General features: G+C 51.4%; 2 protein-coding genes across 3 annotated transcripts in view; one reads left to right on the top strand and one right to left on the bottom strand.

Moving 5' to 3' along the window:
- LOC6587879 overlaps positions 1-4439 on the top strand; it is a 53237-nt gene extending 48798 nt beyond the window's left edge. The window contains exons 4-8 of one of the 2 annotated variants that reach the window (XM_026984183.1): positions 734-932; positions 998-1083; positions 1153-1408; positions 1475-3273; positions 3335-4439. In XM_026984183.1, the coding sequence (XP_026839984.1) occupies positions 734-932; positions 998-1083; positions 1153-1408; positions 1475-3273; positions 3335-4172 (3178 nt within the window). In that variant the 3' untranslated portion in view covers positions 4173-4439. The remainder of the gene's footprint in view (positions 1-733; positions 933-997; positions 1084-1152; positions 1409-1474; positions 3274-3334) is intronic. The other variant, XM_026984182.1, reaches the window with a different exon arrangement.
- A 2472-nt stretch (positions 4440-6911) lies between these two features.
- On the bottom strand, positions 6912-11771 carry LOC6604379 (chromatin modification-related protein eaf-1). Its single transcript, XM_002029246.2, has 2 exons — positions 9045-11771; positions 6912-8984 (listed from the first exon to the last, which is right to left on the bottom strand). The coding sequence occupies exons 1-2, from the start codon at positions 11769-11771 to the stop codon at positions 6912-6914; spliced, it is 4800 nt and encodes a 1599-aa protein (XP_002029282.2).
- Between the last annotated feature and the right edge of the window lie 6873 nt (positions 11772-18644).

Here is an 18644-nt window from a genome sequence, read left to right as displayed (position 1 = left end):
TTGCATGACGAGGAGGAACAGAATTGGAACTAGTTCGAAGGCAGTTCGATGGGAGGTTGAGTAGGCCGTCTATTGGGCCTAGAAGACTCACAGTTTGTTCGGAAGGGAACCTAAATTCCCTCGGAACTAAAGCCCTCTGCCTCTGCTTCTCAGTCTGTAATAAGAACCATAGAAACATAACCTCTGGTGGAGCTGCCGGAACGCCTTAAAAGCTTGAAACCTTGTATTTTGTTCTTGCATTCTCGGGCCAGCGAGCCAGACTTGGTCCCAGTGCCAGTCCTGGCCTGGTGGGGGAATCATGCCCCTTCTCGGGATAGGGCTTTGTACGCCTCAGTGCTTGGCAGGGCAGGAGTTGGGGACGCCTTCAGCCCGAGTGCCTTTGAGTGCTGCTCGCACCGGGGAGTCATTGACATTGTCTGGCAACAGGAAATGGAGATGACTACTTGGCAGGGCGGCAGTCCCTGTGCTGGCAATTGGGGATCCTGGAATGCCAGAAGGAGAAACTTTCACTTTTTATTGCGTGGCACTCGAATTACAAAATCAAAACATCGGGAAGAGGAGGGCTACTGCTGGCTGATTGCATGTCAGACGGCGATAAGAAATCGGAGTTGCAGCCGCGACTGTCAGGCGGTGCGGGTGATTGAAAGCGAAACTTAGCCCCCGAAAAAAGTGTCCATGCAGTGGAAAAGTTGTACTAAAAGTCTTGTGGCCCCTTTGTTCCTTCTCGTTGCAGCTTTATGGGCGTCTGTGTGCAGGAGGGACAGCTGCACGCCCTCACCGAGTACATAAACGGCGGCTCGCTGGAGCAGCTGCTGGCCAACAAGGAGGTGGTGCTCAGCGCCACGCAGAAGATAAGACTGGCGCTGGGTATAGCGCGGGGCATGACATATGTCCACGATGCCGGCATCTTTCACAGGGATCTGACAAGCAAGGTGAGTCCCTGGCCAGCATTTCAATGAGCTCAATGATCTAATCCCTCCCCCTGTCTGGACTACAGAATGTACTTATACGCAATCTGGCCAACGATCAGTATGAAGCCGTCGTGGGGGACTTTGGACTAGCCGCAAAGATACCAGTGAAATCGTAAGTGGATCCTTGAGCATTTGCCTTGTGCGGAAACTGATCTTTACCCCAAAACCCTCTTGATCGCAGCAGAAAGTCGCGCCTGGAGACGGTCGGCTCGCCGTATTGGGTCAGTCCGGAGTGCCTGAAGGGCCAGTGGTACGATCAGAGGAGCGACATCTTCTCGTTCGGCATCATCCAGTGCGAGATTATAGCGCGCATTGAGGCCGATCCGGACATGATGCCGCGCACACCCTCCTTCGGCCTCGACTATCTGGCCTTTGTGGAGCTCTGTCCGATGGACACGCCGCCGGTGCTGCTGCGGCTGGCCTTCTACTGTTGCATCGTAAGTGCTGCAGAGCAGACCCCTCCACTCCTCGAGCTCCTTGTAATGCCAAATCTCCTTCCACAGTACGATGCCAATAGTCGGCCCACGTTCCACGATGCCACCAAGAAGCTGACGCTGCTGCTGGAGAAGTACGAGCACGAGTCGTCGGCGGGCGCCAGTCCGCTGAGCTCCCTGGAGCTGATCAATTGCTCGCCCGGCGGCAGTGACAGCGAGCATGCCACGGGCCCTGCCTTGGCCTCTGCCCCGACGGTGGGCACCATTTGCACCGCGCCAGCGGGCACCTTGACGCCGCGCCATCTGCGAGACGTCGACGAGGAAGGGTTCCGTTTCCCCACGAAGTCAGCGTCGGCCGCGTTGCCGGGCACGCCCACGGGATCGGCCGGCAGCCACGGCTTCGACGATCACATGTTGCAGTCGCGGGTGCGTCGCGCCACCCAGAAGCTGGAGGCCGAGATACTGCTGCATCGGCGCTCGCTGAGCGAGAACATCATCCACTTCCCGATGCACACGTCGCCCAGCGACAAGGCGCGCTGCCATCAGATGCAGCGTCAGCGGTCCTCCACGCACTCGCCGACGCCGCCCCGCCAGTTGCCCGGCGGCAGTTCTGTTGCCGCCGCCGTCCTCTTGCCGGCGGTTGTGGTGCCCGAGCCGCCGCCCCTGCCGCCGCCCATTTCCGCCGTGCTGACGCTGCGCAAGGTGGGCGAGACGATGTGCCTGAAGGATCCGCAGTACAAGCCGGAGACGAACAAGGACCACAGCGGCACGAAGCCCAACCCGTTCGAAGCGCTGGCGCAGCAGCGCGGCGTCAAGAAGATCTTGGGCGCCAATCCGAGGACCTATGCCGCCGGAGTGGGCGATCTGTTCAGCTCGTGCTTCGAGATGCTGGCCCCGTTCTTCAAGACCACCATGCAGGGCAAGGCCGTGGCCCAGGCCACGGCGACAGCAGACGGCAGTGAAGCGGCAGCTCCCAAGGCAGCGGCGACACCGGCGACGACCAGTGAACCAAAGAGTCTGCCCGTCTCGCCGCAAATGACGCGCAAGTACAGCGCCATGGAGCTGAAGCTGCCCCATCGGGTGAGCAATGCGGCGGCAGTGCCGGCCACGGCGGCGGAGGTGGAGGAGGCTCCAACCGCCGAAGAGGACGACTGCGATGACTGCACCTCGGAGGGCGAGGATCCGGACGGAGGCGGCAACTGTGCCGATGCCGAGTCGAGCAGCGACGACAGCGCTGTGCGCCCCTCCACAGTCCCGGCGGCCCGCAAGTACCGCGCCAACTCCCTCTACACGCATCCCCTGTTTCGCGGCGGCCCCAGTGGCGCCAGTGGCCTGAAGAGCAGCGCCAGTGAATTCGAGACCAGCCCGCTGCTCAAGGCCAGTGCCTCGACGGTCACGCTGACGGCCTCCACAGTTGCCGCCGCGGACTCCAATTCTTGCGAGGATCTGACCGACGGCGGAAGGAAGTCCAAAGAGCTGCCCTCGGGCAGCGGCTCGGCCACAGCAGTCGCCTCGCCCACACCCCTGTCCGGCTGCTCGGCCCCGGCTGCCTCCATTTCATCGTGCACCTTTCAAGAGCTGGAGGCGCTGAAGGATGTCGAGGAAAGGCTGAAGTACCAGTGCGAACAGCTGTCGACGCTGAAGACGAACCTGACGCGGCGCGACTCCATCGAGAGCGGCTTCTTCTCGTGCTTCAACGAGGAGTCGGACGCGGCCATCACCAACAACAGCTTCAGCAGGCAGCTCAACGGAATGGGCTCGTTGGGGTTTGGTTGCGGCGGCGCGGCCAGCAGTAGCAGCAGCTGCACCTACGAACAGTACAAGACGCTAATGCTCGACGCAGCAGGCGGCGCAAGCAGTGAAATGAAGTGAGTGTTTGCCCAGTCCGAGTCCGAATCCCTTACTAATCCTCAACGGTTTCGATTTCAGCGATAAACTGGCGAGCCTGTGTCGATGCTGCTACTATGCGACTTCCACATCGAATGCTGCTGTGGCCGCTACAGCCGCCGCTGCCCAACAGCAGCAGCAGCTCAATGACACCTCCTCGACCTCATCGTCGGTGCTGCTGATCGACAACGATCCGGCAGTGATTGGCGCCAACAACACGTCGTCGTCCACGGCGCTGGACTCCATGGATGATCTGGATGCCGAAATTTTGGCACCGCGTCCGCACCAGCGTCGCTACACCTGCCACCATGCCCTGCTCAGCGGCAATGTCAGCGATTCGCAGATGGCGGCGACGGCCGGACTGATCAATCGCCTGGCCCTCGACTCGGAGATACACACGCTGCTGCAGCGCAGTCCGTTTGCCACGAATCAGCTGCTGTACTGCAAGAATCGCACCTCGTCCATCTACACGGACAGCTCGGACGACATCAGCAGCCTGGCCGGCTCCGATTCGCTGCTCTGGGACGATCGCTCCTTCACGGCCCTGCCCAGCACACGATCGGCGCAAATAGCCAAGATTGTCGAGTACTTTGAGCGCAAGCGGCAGGACTCTTCGCCGCCGTCCATGCACCATCGGAACGGCAATGGCACTGTGGCCGCGGCCGTGGCTGCCTCAGCCCTGGGCTCCAACTACCTCTCGTATGAGTCGCGCCGCTACTCGGACTTCAAGCGACACCTGAACCCAGACGCCCTGTGCTTCGATCTGGAAAAGAAGCCGGCCCATCAGCGGATGATGGTGTGCGAGGGTGCGGTCAAGTCGAAGCTGCCCATATTCGACAAGAAGAAGCATCAGGTGATGAACAGCGGCCAGGTCGGATAGCCGCAGGATAGTCTAAGCCATGCCACGGATTCCTTTATCAATTTTTTTGTTTAACGAGTTCTAAATTCCTTGAGATTTGAATGTCCCCCAAAAGCCGGCAGTACGAGTACCACTCGATAAGAGAAAACATCAGCAAAATTTAATTATAGTTTCTAGTATCGTATCGTATCGCATCATGTGTATAGAGCAAATTGCAATTGCAGATAAGCCAAATTATTCTATTAAAAATTAAGAATGTTTTGCCCAAGAGAGCATAAGAGTAACCAATTCGTTTGTATTAGTTTTTTGGTAAAATTGTGTCCAACTTATCGTTTTGTATGGATATTACCTAAACATAATCATATACATCGTACTGGTTCCTAGTCCTTCAAATTTACACTTTCTATACATCCTATGCTAAATTAGAGCGGAAAGTATTTAGTATTTATTCTAATTAAACCTAATCAAACCTGTCGAAATGGCATAGCTATTCTTTATGCATACATTATATCCACTTATTTATTTGATTTTGTTGTCTAAACACTGTATAAAAGCGGTTATGTCTACACAATTAATATATACAAAAAAAAAAAACCTAAATACAAATATACACATTTATATATAATGGCATATTGCAATACATACATTTTAAACTGTAACTGTAACTAGCTACCACTTAAGGTCAAAGTTAAATATCGTATCTATATCTATATATCTATGTAGACTGTTCAACGTGAGGTTGTAAGACTTGAACGCCCCCTCCCTACCCTCATTTACCCCTCGAAAACTGTACAGAACTGGTCCCCCGATTCGAGAGAACCAATATCCAAAAACGGGCTTAATGGCGTATGTTTTAAGTTTTAGTTTTTGAAAATAAATACATTTGTATACATCCAAAAAAAGCCTGATTGATAGCACGCTGGCCGATCAATTGGAACATTTTACACGTGTATATTATTATTTTTCTTCGTTTTAAATCGGCTACAATTAGACTCTCAATTACCAGAAAAACGTATACATATTTCGAAAATGCGAAAAGGCGAAGACTGAGCCACCATTTATGAATCGGCTAGTAGTTTCCATTATACAAACGATAGAAAAATATTCTAGATTTGATTATTGTATCGATCGGCTCCAACTGAAGCGACTTACTTTAGCAGCATAGACTTTGTTCAACAGAGAAATTAATTAAGATCACGCGAGTGTACATAAATACATATGTTATGTGTACATAGCATTCAGAAGGAGTTAATCTGTAGAATGATTGTTAAGAAATTGATGTCGTCCATTTGAGCATAATAACACTTCAACCTCATTGCATCGTCTTGTTAAATGGGTTCTATGTGAGGCCAAACATTAGAAAATCATGAATTTAAAATTCATTTCCGGTTGCCAATCAAACACATGTGTGCACCTAGCAATGTGTGGGTGCATAGCATGTATAAGTATTATATTATATGATCACAGTGGAATCACAGTCCATCCCAGGCATACATATATACACATAAATACATATATATATATATAAACGACTCAGTTACAGTTTTTAAACATCATAAAATCGAAGAAAGAATAAATTTAATACACACGAAGAATTTTGTAAAACTGTAAAACTGAATTGTACTCAATCAATAAATACAGATATAGAAAGACGACAGACTTTCGATTTCCTTCGACTTGAAGCATCCTCAATCTATTTCAGTCCGTTTCAACTGACTTCAATCGTTTTCAATTGTTCATTGAAACGGATTGAAACGTGTAACAATCGACTATCTACATACATTATAGATGAATGTTGGTTTCTACATGTAGAAATATACATTCTACACGCACGATACGTACAGTGTGACCGCATATCGATATTACATTTTCTATCAATATGTGTATCGATAACACCGATAACTGGTTTTGGCGATAGCGAGCCCGGTCAGTTCAAATTCAGATTGCGCTAACGCAAAATTTCTAAACTTGTGAAATAAATAAATAAAAAGCGCGAATGAAGAATACAAAATATATATATATAAACATTTTTATTTTCCAGATTATAGGCTAATGTGCCCCACTGTTCTGCAGCGCCTCAAACGCTTCGGGGAGATGCTGTGACCATGAGGCCACCGCTGTACCGGATGTATATCTTACCTGGTATTAATGACCGTCCTCCTCAGCTTCGGGATCAGAGGCTATCAATTCAAGCTCTAGGACTTACATGACAAACACAAGAAAAAACTGGAAGAAGGTATGTTTTTATCAGCTATATTGTCCGTTTTTCCCACTGTGTTCCATAGCGAGATTCGGCCAGTGCCCAGCCCCTGCAGTTTAACGATCCCCATTTCCAATCAAATTGCATATTAATTATCATATCAGAATTTCGTTTATTTTTCATTTCATTTCTATGGTACAAATAATAATCTTGCAAATTGTGAGTACTACTTAGGGATTGTGTTAAGTGGAATAATACGAAAAGCTTTTATCTCATTTCCGACGATTCGGGAGTCCAATGAGAAAGTGTTCCGCGTGCGTACATTCAAATCAGACTCGCAAAAGGTCGTAAGGTCGTTAGGTAAATGGGACTGTATGGTTCGTTGGTGGCTGGATGCATGTACTAGTTATATATGGACTTACGACTAACAATAAGCTGTAGAACAAGAACTAGATTACCACATCGTCTACTTCTACGCAGATTCCCTGCTTTCAAGAACTTTGAATAAATAATACAAACTAAAATTGGACTAAACTAACTCCTCGGAGCTCCTTGGGGACTTAGCTGAGCGTCAGACTTCGGGGTCCCATGCGGGGCACATTCCGTGGTCCGGCCTGGGCCTTTGGCAGCTCCGCGGACTTGCGTGCGCCATCCTCCTCGTCCTCGTCTCCGAAGAGCAGGGCCGCCAGGCTAGTCTCGAAAGTGGACTTCTTGCGCTGCGTCGGCTTTACGCTTCCAGCTGGCGCTTGGGTTGTTGTTGTGGTTGTTGCTGTGGCAGCAGCTTTCGTTGTTCCGGGCTGATTGGTGGTGGATGTCGTGGTGGTTGTGGAGGACGAACTGCTGCTGGTGGCAGCTGCCGTCGCCGGTTTCGCTGTGCTCGTGGTGACCGCCACCAGAGGCAGTGCCAGGGGCTGATCTTGGTCTCTGTTCTTGGCGTCTTCATGGTCGATCTGCTGCTCCACGTGCTGGTAGCCTGGCGGATAGATCGGCTTGAATCCGCCCTGCAGCTGCGGCTGGAAGCTGTCGAGCTCGGGATTCTTCTCCGCTGTCAGGGCGCTGGCCGTGGCCGACTCCTTTTCCTTCGTCTCCTCAGCCGGCTCCACATCGGCCCGGTTGATACTGTTCTTCTCGTAGATCGCCTGGTCCGTGGTTGAGGGCACAATGTTCCAGTTGACAGCCGCAGCACCGCTGGCTCCCGCTCCCCCGCCGCCCAGACTTACGCTGGGATAGAAGGGTGCCATGAAGTTCTTCTCGTAGTTCTGGCCGCGCAGATCAAAGTCGCTGCTTAGTCCCTCCTCCGTCTGGGTGTCCTGCCGGATCTCGCTGATCACGGGCGTGGCCAGATTGATGTTGGAGAACTTCTGATCCTGGTCCCCGGCTGTCGACGTCCGTCGGAAGACGCTGGGCTCTGTGGGCGTGTATGCAATGGCGATGGGGGTTTCGGTGCCGGTACCAAAGGCTCCGTGGATGATGCGGGGCGCAATGAGCACGCCCGGCACATGGCCCTGAGACTCGGGCTTCGGGTTGAGCTCGGAGTACGATGGATCGGGTTTCTCGATTGGATACGGGAACTTCTCCTTGGGCATTTGCTGGGCCTTGTTCTGCTGCTGCAGCGACTGCGGCTTCTTGTTCTTCAGTATCGGCTCCTGGGGCTGGTCACGAATCACCGAGAATGGCGTGTTCTGGTACTCCGCCGGGGCCGAAGGTGGCTCTCCCTCGATCTGTTGCTTCTCTGATCCCTTCAGGGGGAACACCACGTACATTCCACTGGGGTCCAGCTTCTGCTGGCTAAGGCCTGAGGCCTCCGCCTCCTGGGGATCATTGTCGGCCGTAACTTGTATCTCTCCTGCTCCAGTATCATCTCCGGGCAGGCTCACCGCCTTCTTCTGGGACTGCAGCATTTGCAGGGTGACCACGGGCTCCAGTTTGGTCTCCTCCACGCCCATGCGATCCTTGCTGGGCGTCACCGGCTGCGGCGGATCGTTGATCACCAAATCCTCCTCCTCAAAGTCTGCCGCTCCCTCGGCATTGATGGTCTGGTACGGCTCAGAGCCGGCCGATGGTGCATGTCGCTCTGCCGGATAGCCATCGACGGATCGGAGGGGTCCATTGGCAGGACCTGGCCCATTGGGACGACGCGCGTACATGTGATCCGGGCGGTAGGGCATGTTCTGACCTCCGTAGGGCGGCAGGCGGTAGACCCGTCTGTTTATATCGCCGCCGACGCCTTGCGGCCCCACGGGATACTCGGAGATGCGGTTCATGGGGTAGCGCTTTTGCAGCATCTGCTGCTGCAGGGGCTGTCGGCGGTGGGCGAAATGGGGCGGCGCAGAGGGATTGTAGGGTCGCTTCATGCCCTGCGTGGGCAGGCGGATGTTGCCCGGGTCCTGCTTCAGTGTTGGCGGATGGCCGCTGGAGATCTTCGCATTGGGCCGGAACTGGGGCAGAATGTTGGGCAAGTTGCTGGGCCGTGGGCCACCCTGGGGCTTGCGGTTGAACTCATTGTAGAAGGGAGGACGATTGCCAGGCGTGGACGGCACCTGTGGCCCGGACGAAGTGGTGGGGTAGCGCGGCGGCGGCTCCATATCCCGAGAGGGCTGCTCGCCATGTCCCGGCTGCTGGGCAGGGAATTTCTAGAGTAGGGAAACAGACCGGATTAGTTGGAGGACCGATGGCTTTAAGGAGGCACTCACCAATTGCTGTTGCTGCTGGTTGAGGTTGACCACTTCGTGCTGCTGGATCTGCACATTGGCGCCGGGCGTCTCCTCGTCTTTGACCTTGGGAAAGACGACGGGATTGGAGTTGTGTATCTGCTGCAGGCTCAGCGGCTGTGCATGGCCATTGATGTGGGGTCCGGCAGGCGGACCGGGCCCAACAGCCGAAGATGCCAGTTCCACGGAGGTCTCCTCGGCCAGCACTGGGAAGCGAATGTTGCTGGAGACGAGGAGATCCTGGGTGTCATCCCCATGCACCGCCGGCCGCGTGGGTGGCGTCTGGTGTGGCGTCGACGCCTTAGTGGGCTGGTAAGACGGAGCTGGCTGCTCTGGCTTCGGGGCCACTGGCTTATTCGCTGGCCTGATGTTGGAGCCAATCAGTGGCAGCTGCTGGTATGGGCTGGGCGCCTCTGGCGGCGGCTCTTGGTAGGAACCGGCTGGCACAGTGGTTCCAGCTGTGGCCATGTTTCCGTTCTGGTGGAAGTTGGAGTTCTGCTGGACGTTCGGCATCTGCTGATAGCTCGTGGGCATTGGGGGCTCCTGCGGAGCTGCCGGCTTGTACGGCACTGGCACAGGTCGCTTAATGTTGCCAATGTCCTCGTTGATCACCTGGCCGTACTGGACGCCCGGCGTGTCCTTGGCAAAGAGTGGCTCCTTCTCGACGCTGGGATGACCCACGCTCACCTGCTGCACCTGGCTGCCGAGCACAAAGGAGGCCGAGTGCTGTCCGGGCGAAATGACCACGTTGTTGATCTGGCCGGGCACTGGTCGGTATTGCATCACATTCGGCTGCTGCACCTGATAGGACACATATTCGTTGCTATAGTTCTCCTGGCTGCCCGAGATCACCTTCTGATCGTTGGGGTATGGACTCTGTCCGGGAGTGGTCCCTGCTCCTGCTGTGCTGGGCCTTTGGGGTGCTCCGGGCTGGGGCAGGGGCTGTCCGACTGCCTGTTGCATGGCGAATGGCGATGGCTTTGAGGGGGCAATCGGTTCTATTAGATTGCCCTGGGAGTCAAATCCTTGGTTCTGTTGGTAGTTGTGCGCCACTGCAGACTCTTCCTCCGCCAGGCTGTTGAATATGTCACTGAGCGTCATTGGGGGTCTTGGGGGGGGCTGCAGCTGCTGTTGTTGCTGTTGCTGTTGCTGATGTTGCTGCTGCTGCTGTTGTTGCTGCTGCTGCTGTTGCTGCTGATGTTGCTGTTGCTGATGTTGCTGCTGCTGCTGTTGTTGCTGCTGCTGCTGTTGCTGCTGCTGTTGCTGCTGATGTTGCTGTTGCTGATGTTGCTGCTGCACCTGCTGCTGCTGTTGTTGCTGCTGCTTCTGCTGCTGTTGTTGCTGCTGCTTCTGCTGCTGTTGCTGCAGATGTTGCTGCTGTTGCTGCAGATGTTGCTGCTGCAGATGTTGCTGTTGCATATGTTGCTGTTGCATATATTGCTGCTGTTCCTGTTGCTGGAACTTCTGCTGTTGCTGTTGCTGTTGATATTGCTGCTCTTGCTCCTTCTGCAACTGCTGCTCCTTCTGCTGCTGCTGTTCCTCCGCCTGCGTGTTCTTCTGGCCCAAAGTGTGGTACACATCCGCGGGATCGAGATTCGGTATGCCTGTGCCCGGTATGGGGCTGAAGGGCGGCGGTGGCGTGGGACCCTCCGTGAAGACAACGGGTGGACTTGTGCTGGAAGTGGTGTAAATTTTCGCCGTCGTCATGGGCTCTGTGGGAAAGATGGCTGCCTGGGGTGTGGCATGGTGGGTGGTGAATGCCACATCGCTGCTGCTGGGAGTGGGACGCGGCTGTTGGGTGGTGCTTGGGCGTCGCTCCTCCTGTTCGATCGGTGTCCTGCTGCTGCTGCTGGGCAATGCGGGACTGTACTTCTTGGTGGGCACAAACTTCTTGCGGGTGGTGCTGGTGCGTGGCGGCTGAGTGGTTGTGGGTGCAGCATGCAGCGGAATGGGCCGACGGGACGTGGTGGTGTACTTGGCCGCCGGAACAGTTGTTGTTGTCGTCGTTGTTGTTGTTGTCGTCACGGGGATGGGTCTCCTGGATGGCGGCAATGTTCCTTGGGTAGTGGTCGCTGCCGTGGTGGTTGCCTTGGTTGTGGTGCTCGTGCTGCTGCTGCTGCTGCTGCTACTGGGATGCGGATAGTAGGCTCCTGCAGTGGGGGTCACTGCCGTGAGTTTCGTTGTCGGCACCGTGAAGTAATTGGAACTGTGGTAGCTGGGCGGCGGAGGCGTCACCGGAGCCACCACGGAGGTGGGCTTCTTGTTGGTGATGTAGTTCTTGTTGCTGCCCTGGTACTTGAGATTGGCATACGAGCTGGAGACCAGCGGGTAGACGAACTTCGAGGACGAGTACTTCACGGGCAGGTTGAGGAAGTCGTGTATGTTTGGCGATGAGGCACCGCTCAGCACTATCTTCTCGTTGGGATCGAGCACCTCGTTGATCTCGGGCTGGATGCCGGCCTGCTTTTTGGCACTGAAGTCCAGCTGCCCCGACACGGGATCGTGCCGGGGATAGTAGGGCTTGCCCTCGTTGAAGATCTGATTGGGCAGCACATAGCTGGTGGAGATGATGTCCTCTTCGCCCGAAAGGTCAGCATTGCGTGCCTCCAGCGGCAGCAGAGCCGATGGTGTTTCTGTCGAGGGTGTGGCTTTTGTTGAGCCCAAAAGCAGCAACGCCAGCAGCACCCTGAAATCGAGGCTGGCCATCATTTTGTGGCTGCAAACAAGGAGAAGAAAAAATGAAGTCTTAATCTTTAATTTGAATGTTGGTTCGAGCAAATCTTTCATTGGAAGAGAAGACCTTCCGCCCCAGCAGAGACCACTCTTGATTTCAGAGTCCGCGCAAGGCCGCTGTCACTTCAAAAGCTTTGACGGCAGACCGCTTCCACATTTATGGTGCGAAAATTGCAGCCAGTTGCAGCAGTCGTTGCTGTTGTGGCAAGTGTTGGTGTTGCTGCCACAGTCACAGCCACATTGCCATTCCACTCGGCAATTTGTCAGGCTGGCCGAGGCCTCGGCCGGGCACCGTAGGTAGCCTTAATTGAGACATGCCTGTGCTGTGGCATCTAGTGGCTTCTGGGCGAGAAGTGTTTTGGCCAAAACCGAAGTACTACTCAGGGAGCAGGTCTCCTGCGCTAAATGCTGGACACGGGCCAGGACACTGTGTAGACACAGTGTCGCTTACAATTAAACCAACTGGTGGACACCAAATGTGGAGTGGTCTGTGGCACTGTTGGACCAGCCATTGGATTGCTTTGATTTTCATGAAAAAAAAGCAACAGCAGCGGCAGTGGCAGTGGCAGTGGCAGTGGCAGCTGCAGCTTCAGCAAATAAAAAGGAAAAAGTGAAATTTTACCAAATGTGAGCAGCCAGTTTTTGCACTGTGGAAAACCCGTCTGGGAGTTGTTGTATTTGTTGTTTGTCGCTGGTTGTTTCTGGTTGTTGTGGTTGTTATGTCAAACGAGCCAAATGCCAAATGATGGCCTGGACCGCAGAGCCGACTATTGTCTAATGCTGTACCAATATATTCTGCCACTGCCACTGCCACAGTCAGAGCCCAAATTGAATGCTTTCGATTCGCTTCATCTTCAATGGCCGCAGAAATTCACTTTCAAAAACACAGTTCAACTTTCATTCAATCAAAATACATCGATAATGTCACACAAGCGGCAGACCCAACGCTAATTATGACTGACTCACCAGGCCACAGATATAGCCACAAGCCAAACATCCAACATCCAACATCCAAACATCCAACGTCAATGTCAAAAAGCAAAAACCACTCAAAACCAAGGAGGGAGTCGTTGCCAAAGCCTCATTATACGGTTTAATCACAGCAGCATCGACTGTCAATCACAAGCACTGTAGAAATTTATTCAAAGTGCCCAAGGAAAGAGCTGCTGCTCCAAAAGAATCTCAATGAATGAAAGTGCAATGCCAATTGGCAGTAATCTACCGATGGTGTCTCCAAATTGCTATGGTTATTACTCTAGATTTCCATGGAATTGCACACGGCGCAGAGCACAAGCAGCCCGAAACAATTGTGGCCAGCCGCAGAGTTCCAGCCATTTAGCCTGCAACTCGTTTTGTGTTTTGTGTTTTGTATTTTGTGTGTGTTTGCTTTCAACCAGCTGCAACTTTCATTTCAATTGTCAATGATATACCCAATGATTGCACATACTTTACTTTACTTTACTTTCTGGGGTTCTAAGGCCCGGCCTGAAGAAGTGTTATGCAAATGGCCAAGCAATTGGCTCAATTTTCCACCGGCGATGGGCCATAACTCATACACGGAGGCCGCAAGACTGGTTAACTGGGTAATCGGGTCACAATTTAGGAAACTTGTTTGCTTTTTCCATCATCTTTTCATTTCATCTTTATTTTTTATTAATGCTCGTCGTCGTGCCACACACACGTTCGCTTTTATCAGTATGCTAATAAAAAAAGAACAACTGGCCAAAAGCGAGCCATGGAGCCATGGAGCATCCTGTTTTTGTAGAATGCCAAACCAAAAACCAAAAACAAACCTGTCATTGGATGGATCGTTAAAAGCGCACGCGCTCAACCAGAAACGAAAGACTCAAGACACAAACTTCTTGACAGCCGAACGTGATTTTCCTCCTATCGGAGTGGCCGATTGCCACTTTCCATTGAGCACTGCAGGAATTTGCTGGGCGTACAAAATTTTTCATTTTCATAATTTAAACATGTGGGTCACTGTGCTAATTGCTTGTAATTATTATTCAATAAGAGGCACAGCCACAGTCTGTAGTCTGTAGTCGGTAGTCGGTAGTCTTCCGTCTGCATTCGCTTGTAGAAAGTGCTAATTTAATTAAATTTAAATATTGAAACAAGTTATCGACGGGGACACAGTGGCCAGCGTTGTCTTGTCGCTTTGGTATGTGATATTTTTCGAGATCAATGAACCTGCTGCTACCCCAAAACGATTACTGACCCAGTTCCTTCCAGAACCAATCAATCGGTGCTGTTTAGAGCGGTTAATTGTGGGATGCCTGGCGACTGCCTTTTACTTTCACATTACACAATTCGCATTGGTCTCTGATTAACTCATTTGACTGGCTGGCAGTTCCCACAGCATAACTTTTACACCGGCGAAAAAGTCGCACGTCTATTACGGAGACCCCGCAATTAGGTGTAATTTTTAATGGCATCAAAATCATAACCATCAACCATCAAAAGCGTGGTAAAGTAAACCTAATTCACGACAAAACGAAACACCCATAATCATGAAAATTGTTAAAGCCACAACAACACGATGACAAAGAGCAAAGTCATTAGACCAGGCCCTGGGCCAGATTCAACTTTAAACTGTCTCTGGCGAGTCTCTGATTTATGGCGGCCCCTCGAAGGGAGCGGGTGAGAGGGGAGGCTACCGCTTTCCTACATTTCTTTCAATGGCATTGCCAGCCGCCGGAGCAGCCGGAGCAGCAGCTGCAACTTTCACTTTTGGCAGCCAAAAATTTCTCGCTCAGCTTCTGAGTGTGCTTTGGTGTGGTTCAATGCGGTGCGGCGCCACACTCACGCAGAGCAGACCCAGAGAAGAGAGAATTATTTATGGCTTAACGAATTTATGTCTCAACTTTAACCGCAACCGAGCAGCCAAGCAGCCAAGAGAAAGAAGCCAAGAAACGAAACGCAACGCAACGCAAGGCAAGGCAACGCACACCATTTGGCCGAGAAGCCGCAGCAAAGTAGCCAAACCAGAACGAACGGTAGGACGCAAAATATAAAAGAAATACTTGTAATTAAAATCAGTGAAATTTTTTGATTGCCCCCTCGGCACGATCTCCCCTCGGACGAGATGAGGCAACGTGTAATGCCCGCTTGTCTGGCTCACGTTTTTCTCTTCGGAATCGGCCAGGCACAAGCCCGAGCCGACCCCAAAGCAGACGAAGAAACCCGTGTACAGAGCTGACCCCGTTAACGATCATTGGACAAACATTCAATGGCGAGTGCTCCGCCTTTTTGGCTGGAATGCGGCAGGGGCCTGCCCTATCTTGCGGCTATTCAAATTCGAGTCGAGACCCGGAGGAATTTTTCCCTGCAGCAAGTTTCCATTTAATGTTGGACAAAGGTATTCAATTTCATGGGCAAATCAAATCTTAGTCATACGAATTAATTTGCATTTCATTTTTCTGTGTGTGTGTGTGTGTGTGTGTGGCAAAAACGAGAAAGAAACAACAGAAATTTCACTTTTTAAGGTGCGTAATCGGTCTTGGCCGGGCCGCCGACTCATAAGCTGATCTCTAGTGGCGTTGTTGGATGGTTGCCGCTTGTTAACTCTGTTGGCCGGACAGTACACACCTTGGCCACAGCAGAGCCTTGTGTTGGGGCGTTTCATGATTCATTCGAGTGTTGCAAAATCACATGAAATTTGCGAGCAGATTCCCCTGGGGCTGAGAGGAAATCCGTGAGCCGTGAGCTGTGAGCCCCCCCAGTCGGATTTCCGCTCTCACACCGAGAGCCAAGAAAGAAAGTGACACCTACATGCTAAGCGGGGGATTAGCATATGGAAATGTATAACCCCATTGGCCAAATCGGTTAGAGTTCCCTTCCACCCAGAAACAGAAAATCAATAAACCGAAATAGCGGCAGACGGAGGTCTAAGAAATGGCAATGAAAGTCAAGGCAACGTGCCTGAAATCTTAATTATAATACGCAGTCTTGGCCATCGCAGGTTCTTCAAAGAGAAATGGTGAAATTTCTGACTGCCTCCGCGGCAGAGTGTGAAGTTCAAGTCGCGTGGAGTGGAATTTTCGTTGCATTTTCATTTTGTTAGTTTTAATGAGTCGAAAATTTTCAGCCACTTATGGCATAAAGCGAGAAAAAATTATGCATTAGACATTGACGCATACGATATGGGATTTAGAAAGAAATCGCGGCTATTATTAAAGTACTCGCACTGTCCGCAGAAAATCAAATGGAAACTGCTGATGGATTGGTGGAAAAAGCGAACCAGCGTTGAATGACAGCCGTGGCCAGCGCCGTTAAAGCTGGAGTTGAAGTTGGCCAAAGCAAACAGCCGTTGGCCAAAAAATATACACACTCGTGCAACAAACAGCTAAATGGCAAGAAAATTGCAGAGACGGTCGGACAGACAGGCACGAGCCTCTGGACACGACTCAAATAAAAAGGAAAGTGCCGGGCACAGGCACCTCGAAAATGATTGCTCAGATTTGGCCAGCCAAGATACGGATAACGGAGATAACCGATAGCCGAGCGATGATTGACTCGATGGGGATGGGTTGCACCATTTGAAGAATCGCCTGCCGCTCTGCGATCCATCCTCTGGTGCAGCCAATAAATCTTTCAAGGCTGTCAGTACGTTTTTGGAGCCAGAGTGTGACTTCCTACCAGCCAAGGATGGCACCAGAGGCATTCCAGCCACCCGCCGTATATGGCCTGCGTACATCACTCAGATCTTGTTGGAAATTCGGTTTAGGCCAGGCCCACAGCAAACCGTTATTGCCGCTGCCGCTGCCGCTGCTGCTGCGTTACAAGCATTAAAGAGCTCTTTTATGGTCACTTGGCTTTTTGGCTCAGTCGGCTGAGCTGTTGTTAATGCAATTGCAATAGCGGAGCAGCGCCCGCGCGTGCCATCAAATAAATGGGTTGGCTCCAAGTTCTGCTCCAAGTTCTCTACTGTTTCTGTTTTTGTTTCTGTTTCTTTGCTAACAATTTGCCAATTTGGGTCGCTGGCGATGGCTATAAATCAGACGCCGGACAGTGGTCTCCTTACCGGCCCCGGCCGGCCTATTGGGAGCGAGCTCCGCCGACCTATTGGGAAACTAATAAATTATCTAACGGCCAACTGCCAATTAATCTCGTTAGCTCTTGCTCTGCGGATTGAATAATCTCCAGCCTTCGAATGCATAACGCCGCCAGTCAGCCGTCAACACGCAACCCATCGAATCTCATGCAAAGCAATGTATGAATTAATTACCAGAATCCAACATCTAATAATGTTTTCGGTGCATTTACATAACAGCTCGTACCACTCGCACGGACATCGATGGTCAATGAACCTTGTACGATAATGTTTTTGGCCAAAAGAATGGGGAATGCTATCCGCGAGAGAGAGAGAGAGGAAATAAACACCAATTAACATGTAGTCCACGATTTGTGGGTCAACCAAATTTGATGAAGAGAAAAGTAAGCCACACCGAGAGATCTGGACAGACTAGGAAGAGTCTCGTAATTATGCTCGCACTAAAAACTGAGCAACTTTTTGCTGGTCTGCCGGCAAAAAGGGCTGCCACACAGCACAGGTTGCAACAAAAGACTTGAGGCACAAACTTGGCCAGTGGCAGTGTCTCTGCAGTGCAGTGTGGGCCGCTTGCCCTGATTTCCACATTGGTGACCATTGGATGGGGAAGTATGCTAATTAGCTCTAACTGTAAAGGCAGTACGCATTGCTAACCGCTTAACCCACAAGACAGAGGGCTCTTCTATAAGTGAGGGCTCTCTCTCTCCCGGCTTACCCGTCTTCTCGCTGACCAGCTATAGATATCCTTATTATTGGATGGTACTCGTATTATTCCACAGAAGAACTTTTGTTTGAACAAACAATAAAGTTCACACAGACACAAACAAGACAGATATAGAGACAGAGAGAGACGCACGATTACCGTTTTTTCTTTTGCGATTTCCGTTGATTTTCAATTCGATTTTCCCAAACACGTCTCGCACTTTTCTTTTCTCTCAGCTCCGAAACAACACACTCACAAAGCTGGGGTTCAATATGGTACGGGTATTTCTTGCATTTACATTTCTCTCGCGCTCGTTCGTTTGCTCAAAGATGGATGTCTCTGTTGGAGTTCCACGACGCGTCCGCTGCCTTCGACGGTCTCGGTTTGAATGAAGTTGCGCCACGACAAAAGAAATTTTTTATTAAAAAGAAAGCACAGCCCCCGGAGGCAATGCCAGCCAACAGCAAAACCAAGCGCCAGCTGACGTTAGGAGCGGTTGGAAACGGTTAACAGCGGCACAGAGCCACTGTTAAGATTCGAATCTACTGCAGTGGAACATTTTAATTGTCGAATGCAGTCTGGGGAAATTACGAGGCGCTTCCGAGTGAATGGAATGGAATGGAATGTGTAATAGATCCGCTAACACCAACCGTTAAAAAGTGAACGATGTGTGGGGTAATGATAAGAGATTTAAGCTGGAAACCCCACCAGCATCAGCATTACCCAATATGCCAGTGCGAATATTACGTATATGATATACCATCAGACATCAGAACTCCCGCAGGAGCATTTCATCCATATCCATCCCAACAAAAGACGCATTCAGCACCTTTCCAAATGTCTCTTCTTCAGCATTTCTCGACAAGCGGAAAGGTAAAGATCTGGTGCGATTTTCCATCTTCTCTGATGCCCGGGTTGTCCGTTCAATATTTGGGTTTCAAATGAAAGTTGGCCAGAAAATAGTAATTAAGGCAACTTTATATTTTGGAAAATCGCTCAATTAAGACCTAATATCAAGAGGACTTATATAAAACCAATTTTAATGCGCAAAAACATGCACATAATGACGCTAAGCACATACTTAAGTCGCTGA

The sequence above is a fragment of the Drosophila persimilis genome, unplaced genomic scaffold (genome assembly GCF_003286085.1).
Source record: "Drosophila persimilis strain 14011-0111.01,24,50 unplaced genomic scaffold, DperRS2 tig00000000-arrow-pilon, whole genome shotgun sequence".
In the NCBI taxonomy this organism is placed as follows: domain Eukaryota; kingdom Metazoa; phylum Arthropoda; class Insecta; order Diptera; family Drosophilidae; genus Drosophila; species Drosophila persimilis.
Note: the sequence above shows the minus strand (reverse complement) of the source record. Positions and strands in the feature narration are given on the sequence as shown.